At 44.6% G+C, this 14,642-nt stretch overlaps 1 protein-coding gene across 4 annotated transcripts; it reads left to right on the top strand.

Annotated features, from left to right (window-relative positions):
• The first annotated feature begins 10,338 nt into the window (after positions 1-10,338).
• On the top strand, positions 10,339-14,087 carry LOC125508529 (uncharacterized). Of its 4 annotated transcripts, XR_007283579.2 has the most exons (4): positions 10,339-10,938; positions 11,496-11,723; positions 12,067-12,316; positions 13,620-14,087. XR_007283579.2 is itself a non-coding variant. In XM_048673253.2 (3 exons), exons 1-3 carry the CDS (start codon positions 10,782-10,784, stop codon positions 12,258-12,260), a joined length of 579 nt encoding a protein of 192 aa, XP_048529210.1. In that variant the 5' UTR covers positions 10,339-10,781; the 3' UTR covers positions 12,261-14,087. The 4 variants fall into 4 exon arrangements, 2 of the variants coding, with proteins under 2 accessions (XP_048529210.1, XP_048529213.1); XM_048673253.2 differs by having other exon boundaries at positions 12,067-14,087; XM_048673256.2 differs by lacking the exon at positions 12,067-12,316 and having other exon boundaries at positions 10,343-10,938.
• Positions 14,088-14,642: the final 555 nt, after the last annotated feature.

The raw sequence follows: 14,642 nt of genomic DNA, 5'->3' as shown, positions 1-14,642 counted from the left end.
CTTAAACCTTAATTAATTAAAATGAATCAACTGAGTGTGTTGCCGTGATGGCCTCTTCTCGGCGGAGTCCGGGAAGTGGACACGGTGTTGGAGTAATGCTTGCGCAGGTTGTTCCTCTAGATTCTCGCTCGCGCCTTGCCTCCTCTTCTCGCTCTCTTTTGCGTATAAGTTAGCCACCACATATGCTAGTCGCTTGCTGCAGCTCCACATATACTTGCCTTATCCATTCCTATAAGCTTAAATAGTCTTGATCGCGAGGGTGCGAGATTGCTGAGTCCCTGTGGCTCACAGATACTATAATTCCAGATGCAGGTCCAGGTGATTCCGCTCCAGGTGACGAGTACGAGCTCAAGTGGGAGTTCGACGAGGACTCTCAGCGTTATTATGTTTCCTTTCCCGATGATCAGTAGTGGTGCCTAGTAGGGGTTATCGATTCAGGGCCTTGTCGCATGTTGGGGGTCTTTTCTATTTTGGCACCGTAGTCGGGCCATGAGTGATTTGTATGATGGATGTTATTTATGTACTTTGATGTGACGTGGCGAGTGTAAGCCAACTATGTACCTCCCCTTTATATTATTTATGTACATGGGATGTGTGATGATTTCCTGACTTGCGACATTGCTTTCAATGCGGTTATGCCTCTAAGTCGTGCCTCGACACGTGGGAGATATAGCCGCATCGAGGGCGTTACACCTGTTCATTGTGTTTCTAAGAAAGGAGGTACTACTGTTGTTCCTAATGATAAGAATGAACTTATTCCACACAGAATTGTTACAGGCTATAGAATGGTAATTGATTTTAGAAAATTAAACAAAGCAACTAGACAAGATCATTACCCTTTGCCTTTTATTGATCAAATGCTTGAAAGATTATCTAAGTACACACACTTTTGCTTCCTTGATGGATATTCTGGCTTTTCGCAAATACGTGTTTCTCAACCTGATCAAGAAAATACCACTTTTACTTGTCCCTTTGGAACCTATGCTTATACACGTATGCCTTTTGGTTTATGTAATGCACCTGCTCTCGATGTATGACTGATATATTCTCTGACTTTTGTGAAAAGATTGTTGAGGTTTTCATGGTTGACTTTTCCGTTTATGGGAAGTCTTTTGATGATTGTTTAAGCAATCTTGATCGAGTTTTGCAGAGATGTGAACAAACAAATCATGTCATGAATTGGGAGAAGTGCCACATAAAAGAGTCCTTCCGGAACACTCCAGAGTCATGAAAATAAGGAGGTACGTATACGTAAGTAAACGGACTCCGAAAAATCCACAAAAATATTTTTTATCAGTTTTGGAATATTTTAGAATTTTGGGAATAAAGAAACTTCCAGGAAGCGTCCCCTGGTGGGCACAAGACACCAGGGTGCGCCTGGCTTGCCTGGCGCGCCCAGGTGGGTTGTGCCCACCTGGGACACCTTTCGTACTCCATTTTTCTACCATATGCTTGCCCTCCAAGATAAAAAATCTATATATGCTTCCCCAACCTGTTGATCATCGTATCACGGAGAAATCCTCTGTTCTCTTTTCTTCTTGTGTTTCTGCGTTGGCCTGAAAATATGTCTTCCCAAGACTCTGAGGGTGAGAGCTATGTTGCTGATCTCATCGCAAACTCCAAGTCATATGGGGATGAGGGGCACTATAGTTGGATCTCCGAAGAAGAAGAAGATGAATCGGTTCTTCCCTGGTTCAAAAATGAAAGCATGGAGGTGTTATGCAAGAGGATAATAAAACTCGAGATAGATAATTGCGAGTTGATGATGGATAATTTTATTCTCTGCCAGAAGCTGGAGGAAGCGAAGGGCAAACCTTCTACCTTCTCACCACCACCATTACCTTCTGCTTCATCACCACCATCTTCTTCACCCCCAAAGGAGAACTGAGTATCGAGTATGGGCACTCCCCTTGGCTTTCGCCAAGCTTGGGGGAGGTGCCCCGGTATCGTATCATCCCACTATATTTTTGCTTTTACTTATTTTAGTTCGATCCTTTTGCTTTAGATGAATAAAATTTTAGTTCGATCATTTCTTCTTTGAGAGTTTTCTTAGTGATCTATCCTTGTAATCATGTGCAAGTTATATAATAAAGTGTAGTATGAGTTTTTGCTTTCTTTACTTTCATGTTGCAAATAAAAGAAAAGAAATAAGAGAGGAAACAAATAGAAGAAAGGAAATAAATAGAGAAAATATTATATACTAATCCTATGGTAGGTGATGGCACCACATAAGGAAAAGTATAAGTAGAAAATTTTATTAGAGATTGACAAACATAGCATTAGTCAATGATGCAACTCATGAAAGAATTAATTAGGGAAGGGAAGATTCACATATAAATATACTATCCTAGAAATCTTTTGTGATTGTGAGCCCTCATCAAAATATTATATGCCAAAATTGTTGACGTTGGACAAGGAAGACAACTTAATGATTTATGTTTGTTCATATTCACATAGAAGTCATATTGTCATAGATCCTTTAACATGTGGTGCTTGCCCCCTATCTTTGCTAGCCAAAAATTCCGCACTAGGTAGAGATACTACTTGTGCATCCAAAAACCTTTAAACCCAAATCTTATTTTCAAGTGTCCACCATACCTACCTAGGGATTGAGCAAGATCCCTGAAGTAAGTTGTCATCGGTGTAAGAGAAAATTGAGCATTGCACGAACTTGTCATGGTGAAGAATAAAAGCGACAGACTGCATAATAAAGGTCGCTATCACAAGTGGCAATGTAATGTGACGTTCTTTTGCACTAAGGGATTGAGCATACAAACAAATAAGCGCATGGCAACCTCTGATTCCCTCTGTGAAGGGCCTATATTTTACTTTTACGTATTTACTTTTATGCAAGAGTCAAAGTTTTTCTCTCTATTCCTTTTATTTTTCTCTTTTGGTAAGCATCATGTGGTGAGGAAAGATCTAGGAACATATGTCTAGTTGAATATGGGTAGCATGAGTTATTATTGTTGACATCACCCTTGAGGTGAGTATGTTGGGAGGCAAAACCATAAGCCCCTATCTTTCTATGTGTCCGGTTGAAACGTTTTGCTCATGGGTACGAGGTGAGTGTTAGCAATCATAGAAGACTATATGATGGTTGAGTATGTGGACTTGCCTAAAGGCTCTGACACGTGACCCTTCCTGAAAAGATGATGAATTGTAGTTGCGAAGTTGACTGAGAACATAGTTTGTTGGTTTCTAATAGAGTTTTTGCTTTATACTTCGATTGTGTGATGAACTATTACTTATTCATGAGAAGTATGTGATAAAATTTCTATGATTAAAGTCCAATTTTAATTTTGTTGCTGTTATAATAATCAACATGATGCTTCTATGTCCGTATTTTGTTTTTATTGACACCTCTCTATCAAAGCATGTGGACATGTTTTTCGATTTCGGTTTTCGCTTGAGGACAAGCGAGGTCTAAGCTTGGGGAAGTTGATACGTCCATTTTGCATCATGTTTTCTTACTGTTATTTATAAAGTTTTTATCCATAATAATACTTTTTGGAGTAATTCTGATGCCTTTTCTCTCATAACTTGCAAGGTACACACCAAGGGGGAGAATTCTGGCAGCTGGAAATCTGGACCTGGAAAAGCTACGTCAGGCCACCTATTCTGCACAACTCCAAACAAGCTGAAACTTCACGAAGATTTTTTATGGATTATTGAAGAATTATTGGAGCAAATAACTACCAGGAGGGGCCCACCAGTTGGGCACTACCCACCTAGGCGCGCGAGGGAGCCCAGGTGTGCCCTGGTGGGTTGTGCCCTCCTCGGCCCACCTCCAATGCCCATCTTTTGGTATATAAGTCATTTTGACCTAGAAAAAATAAGGGGAGTGTTGGGGAACATAGTGTTTCAAAAATTTCCTACGACCACGCAAGATCTATCTAGGATATGCATAGCAACAAGAGGGGAGAGTGTGTCCACGTACCCTTGTAGACTGAAAGCAGAAGCGTTTAGTAACACGGTTGATGTAGTCGAACGTCTTCGCGATCCAACCGATCCTAGCACTGAACATACGACACCTCCGTGTTCAGCACACGTTCAGCACGATGACGTCCCTCGAGATCTTGATCCAGTTGAGAACGAGGGAGAGTTTTGTCAGCACGACGGCGTATTGACGATGATGATGAAGTTACCGGCGCAGGGCTTCGCCTAAGCACTACGACAATATGACCGAGGTGTGTAACTGTGGAGGGGGGCACTGCACACAGCTAAGAGAAGACTTGGTGTGTCTTTGGGGTGCCCCCTCCCACATATATGAAGGAGGGGGGAAGAGGAGGCCGGCCCAAGGGGGGGCGCTAAAGGGGGGAGTCCTACTTGGACTCCCAGTCCAAGTAGGATTCGACCCTCCCCCTTTCCTATTCAAACTAGGAGAAGGAGGGAAGGAGGAAGAGGGGAGAAGGAAAGAGGGGGGGCGCCCCCCTCCTAGTCCAATTCAGACCAGCCATGGGGGGGGGCGCAGTCACCCCTTGAGGCCGTTCTCTCCTTTCCCCTAAAGCCCATTAAGACCCACTACTTCCCCGGGGGGTTCCGGTAACCTCCCGGTACTCCAGAAAATACCCGAAACACTTCAGAACCATTCCGGTGTCCGAATATAACCTTCCAATATATCGATCTTTACCTCTCGACCATTTCTAGACTCCTCATCATGTCCGTGATCTCATCCGGGACTCCGAACAAACTTCGGTCATCAAATCACATAACTCATAATACAAATTGTCATCGAACGTTAAGCGTGCGGACCCTACGGGTTCGAGAACTACGTAGACATGACCGAGACACATCTCTGGTTAATAACCAATAGCGGAACCTGGATACTCATATTGGTTCCTACATATTCTACGAAGATCTTTATCGGTCAAACCACATAACAACATACGTTATTCCCTTTGTCATCAGTATGTTACTTGCCCAAGATTCGATCCTCGGTATCATCATACCTAGTTCAATCTCGTCACCGCAAGTCTCTTTACTCGTTCTGTAATGCATCATCCCATAATTCACTCATCAATCACATTTCTTGTAGGGCTCATAGTGATGCGCATTACCGAGAGGGCCCAGAGATACCTCTCCGATACACGGAGTGACAAATCCTAATCTTGATCTATGCCAACTCAAAAAACACCATCGGAGTAACCTGTAGAGCATCTTTATAATCACCCAGTTATGTTGTGACGTTTGGTAGCGCACAAGGTGTTCCTCCGGTATTCGGAAGTTGTATAATCTCATAGTCAGAGGAACATGTATAAGTCATGAAGAAAGCAATAGCAATAAAACTAAATGATCATTATGCTAAGCTAACGAATGGGTCTTGTCCATCACATCATTCTCTAATGATGTGATCCCGTTCATGAAATGACAACACATGTCTATGGTTAGGAAACTTAACCATCTTTGATTAACGAGCTAGTCAAGTAGAGGCATGCTAGGGACACTCTGTTTGTCTATGTATTCACACATGTACCAAGTTTCTGGTTAATACAATTTTAGCATGAATAGTAAACATTTATCATGATATAAGGTAATATAAAGCCTCTAGGGCATATTTCCTTCAGTCTCCCACTTGCACTAGAGTCAATAATCTAGATTACATAGTAATGATTCTAACACCCATGGTGTCGTGGAATTGTCACGACAGATGCCCTAGTGTGAGAACTTAGTCGTGAGGCCAACGCATCTTTATAGTAGCTTGAGAGGGGTTGAGCGGAATCGAGAGACGCAACACATGACAAGGATTTAGACAGCTTTGGGCCCCGGGAAACATCATCCGGAATAGCCCTACATGTTGTTTGTGGCTAGATCTCATTATGCTCATGAGAGAGTCGCCACATAAGCCGGCTCCCCCTTTGTGTCTAGCCCTAGAGATTGTTTCTTCTTGCTTGTCCCTCTTGGGGAGCCCTGCCCCTCCTTATATATGTTGAGGGGACGGATTATATGACTAGTCCTAGTAGGATTAGGATTACTCTATTACAAGTGGAGTCCTAGTCTTGCTTCCTTTGTAGGAGAATATTCCTTATGCCTTCCTCATAAACCGGCCCACCATCATACGAACTAGCCTACTCGGCCTTGGGCCTTGTCATCCGTGTGAAACACCCGCCGGGTCACCAATGAGTCTTCGGGCTCGTGAGTCGTCACACCAGTGAACCGCCAGACACGTGAGTCGCCCATCCTCTAGTGGGTTACCAATGAAACACCAAGTCCGCCGGCTCATATATCCGGTCGGGTCATACCGCGGGGTATATCCCCGACATTAGCCATCGGTTTAATTTGGATTTATCCATGTTAAACTGATCCTGTAAACAAAACACAAGAAAATTTTGACAGGTTAGCTCCAGGTTAAATATTTTGTATGCCGGCACCTGATCATCTTTAAGTCCTTGTCACTTGTTGATATATACATGTCCATGATCTCATAGCAAATCTCCCTTAGCAAATATGTTTCAACTTTGTCAATGTAAAAAATCCAGATACTTCTTTTGAGAAATCCGGGTCAATAGGTCAACTTCAGAGTCAATTTGCTGACATTGGTCTCTTGTAGAGAAATATTGTAAGAAATAATCCACCTGAATTGGCTTCCAAAGTACCGGCTTAAAAATATTGGTCTTGAAATACTCATCTGACTTTCAGCCGGCTTGTAGAACTTGCGGCTTATCATTGCCAAAATATCCGGTTTGTAAATATTGATAGCACCGGGTCGTAATTGTTGCTGATGCTGGGTTAATCTTATGATGACGCCGGGTCATAAACTTTGCAGATTTCTCCGATAATAATATAATACCTGATTTGCTCAAAACTGAGAATTTGAAGTTATTCCTCCCTTATATACATATCACCTATAGCCCCCAAGTGTCGGGTTGTCATGCTTGCAGCAACCTCGGGCTTGTAATTGCCTTATGCTCATAAAAATTTCAATCAGTGTAGCCCCCAAGGGCCGGGTCAATATGCAAATGAGCAGGGACTTTGTAAATACGGTCATGTAAACCTGAGCAACAACGTGTAGCCCCCAAGGGCCGGCTCATTACAATGTGATGAATCGGGTCTTCAATAAGGCCAGTAAAAATGACTTTACATTAGCCCCCAAGTGCCATGGTGCATGCTAGCAGTGACATGGGACTTGCATATTTGATGTAATTTCAACTTGAATAATGTAGCCCCCAAGTGCCGGGTCGTAAGCTTGCAGCGGCTCGGGACTATTCCTTCCATTGCAGAATAAATTGTATCCATTGATAAAATAATATCCATTGCGCTGAAGCGACTTTCAAAACCTCAATCGTAATATTGGCTTTTCATAAATATCCAGCCATGTTGGCTATTAAAGATTTGAATAATATAACCCGGTTTGAAAAACCGGTTCCTGTGATATTGAATCGTACTGCCGGTTTAGGATACCTGTGTAGTAAGGGTGATAACCCACTATTTAGAAGCCAAAACTTCCAAATGTTTATAATTGTCATATGATGGCAACTTCTCATCCAAAGTCAAGACGGGTTAATCGAAACCATATATATGCTTCAGATATGAACAAAAAGTCTCAAGACAAACCCAAAAGACTGCTTTCAAAAAACTTAAGCAAAATAGAAAGAAGAATTTGAGGCTTCTAATTCGAATACGATCAGTAAGCCGGACCAAAGGGGTTAAGCTAGGATTCGAATACGATCATGTAGCCCCCAGTGGCTTTGGCATTGCGCCAATTAAGAGGGTACCGATAGCTATGTTCTCTTTGGTTTGAATATGACCTATGTTTGAATAGGAAGCCCCCAAATGACCTTGAGAGGTTTTTAACGACCCTGATTCGAATACTATCCAAGTCGGACCCAAAAAGGGTTAAGCTATGATTCGAATACGATCAAGAAGCCCCCTAGTTGGTTTGGCATTGCACCGATCAAGAGGGTACCAACAGCTATGTTCTCTTTGGTTTGAATATGACCTATGTTTGAACAGGAAGCCCCCAAATGACCTGTAAATGTGGCTATGAGCCGCATCAAAGGGTAATCATAGCTTAGCTAAATAAGCCGAAAGCCCCCAAGTGATATATTTCTGAGTTGTGCTCGTCGGGTGCCTATGTTTGAGTTGTGCTGTGCAACAAACTCTCTTTGATCCCTGTAATTTTTCTGAAAACTCGAACTTGCGAGAGATGAATTCTTTTTTTAATCCAGAATTTCAAACTGGATATTGAGAGTATAAAATCTTTGTGGGAGACAGGTTTACCTTGATCCGGATGTTTTGAACCGGATTTGAGAGCTTAAAAGCTTTGTATGAGACAAATTTACCTTGAGCCGGATGTTTGAACCGGATTTGAGCGCTTCAAAGCTTTGCGGGAGAGAGATGTCTCTTGAACTGGATTTTAAACCAGAATCTTTATTTTGAACCGACAATTTTCTGAGTGCCTTTAAATTTTCATCAATATGGCGGTGTCCTTCGAAACCGAGTTATCATTCCCTCCAATGACCCGGAGTTCCCGAGTCATGTCATTGTAGCCCCCGAGTCTTAAGACTACTCGAGGAGTTGGCTCGAGACACTCCATATTTGACCATGATACAAGCCGGTATGAGTCATTCAACAGCTCAGTGATATAATAGTCCCTTTTGCAGTAGACAACTTTTCCTGCATTGGAAAACTTGCAAGCCAGAGTAATTGCTTTGTTAAAGAAAGCAATATATAATATATAATAATATGCTGGATGGATTTCATCTGATGCGTCAGGTTAGTAATTATCACCGCGGAGTTGATGATCACCATGGTGAAGCTGAAATCAATCACGGCCGAGTCGGCCACGGGAGCAAACAAATGAGCCGGCCGCGGCATTTTAAGCCAGCGCGTACGGGCGAGTGAGTCGCAGGCGCGGTAAGTCGCGAGAATGGGTGAGTCAGCTGCATCGTGTTGATGTAGCAGGGGCAGCGATTTGCACATGTTTCCGTCGAGCAGCATGACATGGACGAGTGCTAGTGCAAATAATAATATTGACGCACGTCCTCTTGCAACACCTATGTAATGAATAATGGTCTTGTGAAAAAATATCATGAATCAGAGTAATCGTTCTTTGACAAAAACAATATGTGCTAATAAAACAGACGAGATGGGCATCACCTGGAATTTTTTGTCGGATGAAAAAGATAGCAGATGCTCAGTTGATCTGATGATGTGAGTTCCCTTTAGCCCTTATTAGCGTGGGGACTTGATCCCTTTTGTTTGCTTTCCTCTCATAAGGAGACAATACTAATAGTACTTAAGTCGTTTCATGCATGTTGAGTTTTTCTTCTGACCGGCTTGTCCATACCAGAAAATTTGCATTGATGCCAATCTCTCCATATAGTAGTAAAAAGACTCGCTCACTTTTCTGCAGTCTCAGTACTTAAAAGCATTTGTAGCTAACCTGGCTCAGTGCACCTCAAGGACTTTTCAGGTGGCTGCAGGGGCGGTTCAGAGTAGCGGGTTACAACGGCGGCTGAGGCAGCTGGACATAGAAAGGCCAGAACTCCGACGACGTCGGCGGCTCAAGGGTGAGGAGGCCCAAGGCGCGATGCAGCGGGGTACACTAAGGAGGTGACCCGAGGCCCTCGCGGCTTGGAGCCATCAGCGGGTTGCAGCAGCAACGGCAGGTATGAGGCCGACTTGGCAAGATCGACCATGGAAGCAGCCGCTCGAACGATAGTTTGATGCATGGCTGCAGCAGCAATGGCACAAGGCCGTGGATTTGAGAGCGACCTGGAGTGAAGCCGCGGAGTTGAGGGCAACTCAGAGCAGAGAGGCGCCGGCGAATCAGCTCAAAAGAGGGAGCGAAGCCGCGCAGAAGAAAGTCAGCGCCGCGACTCACCGTGGAGGTGAGGCGGATGAGCGACTTGGCTATGGAGCAGGCCGCAACAGCGGAAGGCCAAGCGGCGCTTGAAATGGCAGGCGCGAGGCCACAGCGGCGGAGGTGACCCAGGCGGCCCGAGGCGAGCGGCTTGACGGGCGAAGCCGGTGAAGTGCGTCGGCGACCGCGGAACCGAGGCATGCCAGCGGTTCCAAGGCAAACGGAGGTGGCGACTTGTGGGTATAACCGCCATGACCCACGTGGGTGGCGGCTTAGAACAGATGTCGGGGTACGTAAGACGCGCCGGCAAAGGCCATTGCTACGGAACGGTGCGCCAGCCATGGTTGAATCACAGTCGGGGAGGTGTTAACTTGATGCGAGGTTAGAGAATAACTCAGTGTCCAACTCTGTTTCTGGGTCATGGTTATCTACACTACTATTAAAAGAGCAAACATTAATTCCCCTATCTCCACACAACAAACTGTACACGAGATAACCATAGCCGTCCGATCAAATCAACGTAAACACATCCTACTGTCCATATTGTGCCGATAGTCCGCCGTCCAAATTAACGTCCCAGATCAAATATTCTGGCGAGCAGACGCGCCATCGTCTGCCAATTTTCGTACTCCACCTCGCCGATCCCCCACCGCAACTCCGTGATTTCCGAATCAATTCCACCGGAATCGTGGCTCCCCCACACTTTTTTCGTTAGGCCCTGAAAGAACGGATCCCCGGCAACCTATAGCGGCGGCGGAAGAAGGCATGGGTACCGAAGGGGCGACGACGATGGTGTTCGTGGCCGAGGAAGGGAGGCGGCAGCGGTGATGGTGGAGGCCGCGGCCGTGGCTACAAAGGGGTTGGTCATGGTGGACACTTCCGAGGCTATCATCGGGGCGGCAACAACTATGGCGGCCTTGGTGCGCACAGTAACTACGGCGGCCGCGGCAGCAGAGGAGGAGGAGCCGCCCCCGACATGCACCAAGCCGCGGGGTCTCCCCTCTCCGAGAGCTACCACATAGAGGCGGCCCAGCTCCGGGAGAAGTTCCAGGCGATGGACGCGGGTTGGTGCCGCTGTAGATCCAACCGACCGGCGATGGAGCAGCTGTCGGCGTTCCTCCGCGCGGCACCAGGTTCCATCACACCTCCTCCAGCATCCTCCCCCCTCCCCCCCAAGCCTTGCCACCCATAGCCTCTCAGATCCTCCTCTCAATGCATCTCCACTTCCCCTACGACGTCTCAGGCTTCACGATCTCCACCACGATGGGCGTCACAAGCCCAAGGGAGCGCGTCGAGGCCATGGCGATGCTGCTCCCCTTCCTACCGTTGTTGCCGCGTTCCACCACTTGCGGCAGCAAGCAAATGGCACAGCCAGAGAAGCCGCCTGCCGAGGAGGCAGCTCCAGCTGCAGCACCGGATAAGTGACCCCTCAGGGCATAAGACAAAGTTCTTTAGTTACACGGCTGCAACTTAATTTGTTTCCTTTCTATTTGTGCAGATTTTGAATACAGTGTAGTACAGAACACCCACAAAATCATCACAGGGATTCATGAACTCACTTTCGAATGGAAGAAATGTGTTGTTCAATTGGCATCAACCCGATCGATCACTTGCCTGATAAATCTCCTGTCGTCTGAATCTGGTTCCTCTGCGGATTATTCTGATGTTTACAGCGTCGGATTTGGTGCAGTGGAAGGGGAGACCGAGGAGGAAATGGCGACCAAGAGGAGCGTGGGCACCCCTGGGCCACAAGGACCTCAGGAGCAGAATGTGTTCCTTCGTGCCGATCTGAACATTCTGCTGGACGACGACCGGGAACATCACCGAGGACAACCGAATCCGCACCTCCGTGCCATCCGTGCCGTTCCTCAAGTTCCTCATGGGGAAGGCCGCCAAGGTCATCCTAGCCAACAATCTGGTGAGCACACGCTTCTCGATCTGTGCCTGTGGCGTTTTATTGATGAATTTGTGCCGTTTGAGTGTTAGTCTTCTGTTCATCCATGAATCTATTGGGAGTAAAGGGAATATATAAGAAGAAAATTATTTCAGCTAATAGCTGTATGTGCTGTAGCCTGTTAGCATTGTGCTTAAAATCATACTAACAAAAATTGTGAGAATTAATTTAGAATTTCATTTTCTTACATTGTTTGTTACGTTTCTACTCAGAAACATACAGAACAGAGTCCTCTGTCCGGTCCATGTGAATTGCTTTTGTATATTCGATTAGTCATTACAGTAATTTGTAAAATAATTTGTTCAAGTGGCTCCTGCCGCTTTCCACTCCTCACTTGCCGGCCCGTTCGCCACTAGCCGTCGGCCCCTGCCCGCCCGCCTCTCCTGTGGTGCACGGTGCCTGACCCGGCTCTGTATGTCCGCCTCCCTCGTGCTGCTCGTCGGTCGCCCCCGTCATTCAGCCTCTTGTGTGGCGCACGGCTGTATGCCTGTACCTGCTTGATGTCGGGAGCAACACCACAGGATGGCCGTGCCGCGCCTTCATCTCAGACCTCACCGGTAAATTCCTGGCTTGCTGTTCTGACAAATGTAATTTCTAATCATGCGTGTTTTTATTTGATACGCCGTGTGCTGAGGCTGAGTTCTAAGTGCTACGACTGGAATTCCCGTTAATTTCATATGTTGCAATTTTGAAACTGGATTTTGTGTATGTACTTATTCTAATGTCCGTTGGATCAACTCTGTATTTTCTTCACATGTTGAACTGACATGTGATACTGGGTCTTGTGTACTTTCAACAGCCTTGCAATTTTCGTTAGGATTTGGTGCGTGTGCATTTTCACATAATTTCTAACAATCCAGTTCATCTTTTCGTTGCGGAAGACTAACCAACCATGCGCGGATCGAGTTCATTCTACTGAGTGTCCCAGGTTGTGTATGCAATCCTCCTCTGCATTTGCAGGCTGTCGAGTCTCTGTGAAGTTCCTTCGCATAGATGTTGATCACAGTTTAACTTCAAAATGAAAAGAGAATCCAATCCATATCGTGCTACAGTAATTTTTGGTGTCAACTAATTCAAGAGTACTTGAAATCCGATGGGGAATACTGATGGTGCATCAATTTGGACTAATCTTCTTATCTAAGACCAAAGTTAGATGCCCTAGAGGCCTTAACACTAGGATGACTTAATCCTTTCAGCATCTAACAGTTATTACAAAAAAGAAAGGAAAGAACTCCAGTTATGGTGAAGAATGGATGAGTCTGTTAGAAACTCCATCTTTTTCTTGTTTCGGTATTGTCTGCAGCTTGGTTTCATGAAGATTCTATTCTGTATTTTACGTCACATTTGAAGGTGTTGGCAAGTAGGCGGCTCTACATCTTGCCAATTCAATTTCTAATAGGCATGAGCCCCCTGTGTTCTGGACAAGTAAGGACACATGCATAATTACCTGATCATGTAGCAATTCTGAGTGAGATGCATGCATTTAGATTGGATGTTGAAGCGAGCCCGCCATTTTATTACTCTAAAAGAACTATAAGGTGATATTTGGCTATTGCTTTCAGTATTAGGGAATCATAGAAACTGAACTGCAGGGCTTACTATTGTTTTATGTGACATTCCTGTATACCATCACGCCATACTGTTTATTTTGAGAAAGCTTTCTTTTGCTTGGACAATTTTTAGTGTAATGTCGGTAAATAAGTGCAAACTTGGGTATATATTTTATTTTCTCATGTTGTATTCATTTTATCTGTTCTTCTACTGTAGCAAGCAAATAGAATCACGCACAAGCTCCAATTAATCCTGCGCAAAACTGATTTTGAAGTGTGGATTATGGACTCCTTATTTATTCTGTTTCAGACTTAGGATTGTAGGGAAAAGTGTGGACTATGGATTCATACCAGAACTGGATTGGCCATGGCACGTCTTCACCAACTTGTCATGGCGTCGGCAACAATATTCAAGATTTCTTGTTTCCTTCATTTTCAAGCATCTCTCTTGCAGGCGATATATGCAGGTTCATCATTCATGCGAGGGATATGAAAGATGAAACAAAAGTGAAAGGCGTTTACGCCTACAAAGGCATTCTACTACTTGCAGTTTCTGTAGTTCAATCAAACATTACAATTTTCAAATTATATTTGTTATGGTTAGATATAAATTTTAAAAGTTTCGAGGTTCCATGAGATGAGATGATGGCTCATTTGTGTCATTTTGACAAAAGTCCCACTATACGGTCAGATCTTGTAGTTCAATTAGATAATGCAATTTTCAAATGATATGTGGTATGGTGGTATGCTTTTATTATTTTTATTTCCTATGTTGTCACTAGCACTTGTGCACGAATTGGCTACATGTCTGTAGAGCTAACCAAATGAGAGCAACTACATGTCTGCAAAGCTAACCAAATATAAATGAGATTAATTTCCTGACCGCAGTTTGTGTCGGAGCTTACTATGAAAGAAATGCTCTAACCCAAAATCACCACTCCTATTATTTTCGTTTTGTATAATTCTTCACCAATAGCGGTACTACATGCCAGAATCCTCTCAGTACTTAACTTCCTCTTTGCAGAATCCGCATACTATGTATAGACGAGATTTCTTTTTCTCATGATTATACATGCATTGCACGTGCACACTTACTAGTCTTGGAAAAAGAAAATCCTCTTTGGTGTTTTCACATGTCGGTTGGTCTGATCACAAGTAGCCCCTAAATCTTTGCTTCATCTATTCAAACAAAAACCCTGTCAGTCTTGATGATTGACAGTTGTAGCGATCGTATATAGCAATTTTGTAGCAGAGTTGATTTCAATCGGGTTAATCTCACGACCGCGACAACACACAGACGCAACAATGCACGGGTGTGGCGGTGTCGTACAAC

This window comes from Triticum urartu, chromosome 5A (assembly GCF_056163025.1).
Source record: "Triticum urartu cultivar PI428250 chromosome 5A, HENAU_Tu73, whole genome shotgun sequence".
Taxonomy (NCBI): domain Eukaryota; kingdom Viridiplantae; phylum Streptophyta; class Magnoliopsida; order Poales; family Poaceae; genus Triticum; species Triticum urartu.
This window is presented reverse-complemented; position numbering and strand designations above follow the sequence as displayed.

What these genes read in the sequence shown, in the direction of transcription:
- LOC125508529 (XM_048673253.2), top strand. Translation starts at nt 10,782, where the DNA reads ATGCACCAAGCCGCGGGGTCTCCCCTCTCCGAGAGCTACCACATAGAG. An exon ending in GTTCCTCCGCGCGGCACCAG is followed by an intron (nt 10,939 to 11,495) that starts GTTCCATCACAC and finishes GATTTGGTGCAG; the next exon opens with TGGAAGGGGAGACCGAGGAG. An exon ending in TCATCCTAGCCAACAATCTG is followed by an intron (nt 11,724 to 12,066) that starts GTGAGCACACGC and finishes AATTTGTTCAAG; the next exon opens with TGGCTCCTGCCGCTTTCCAC.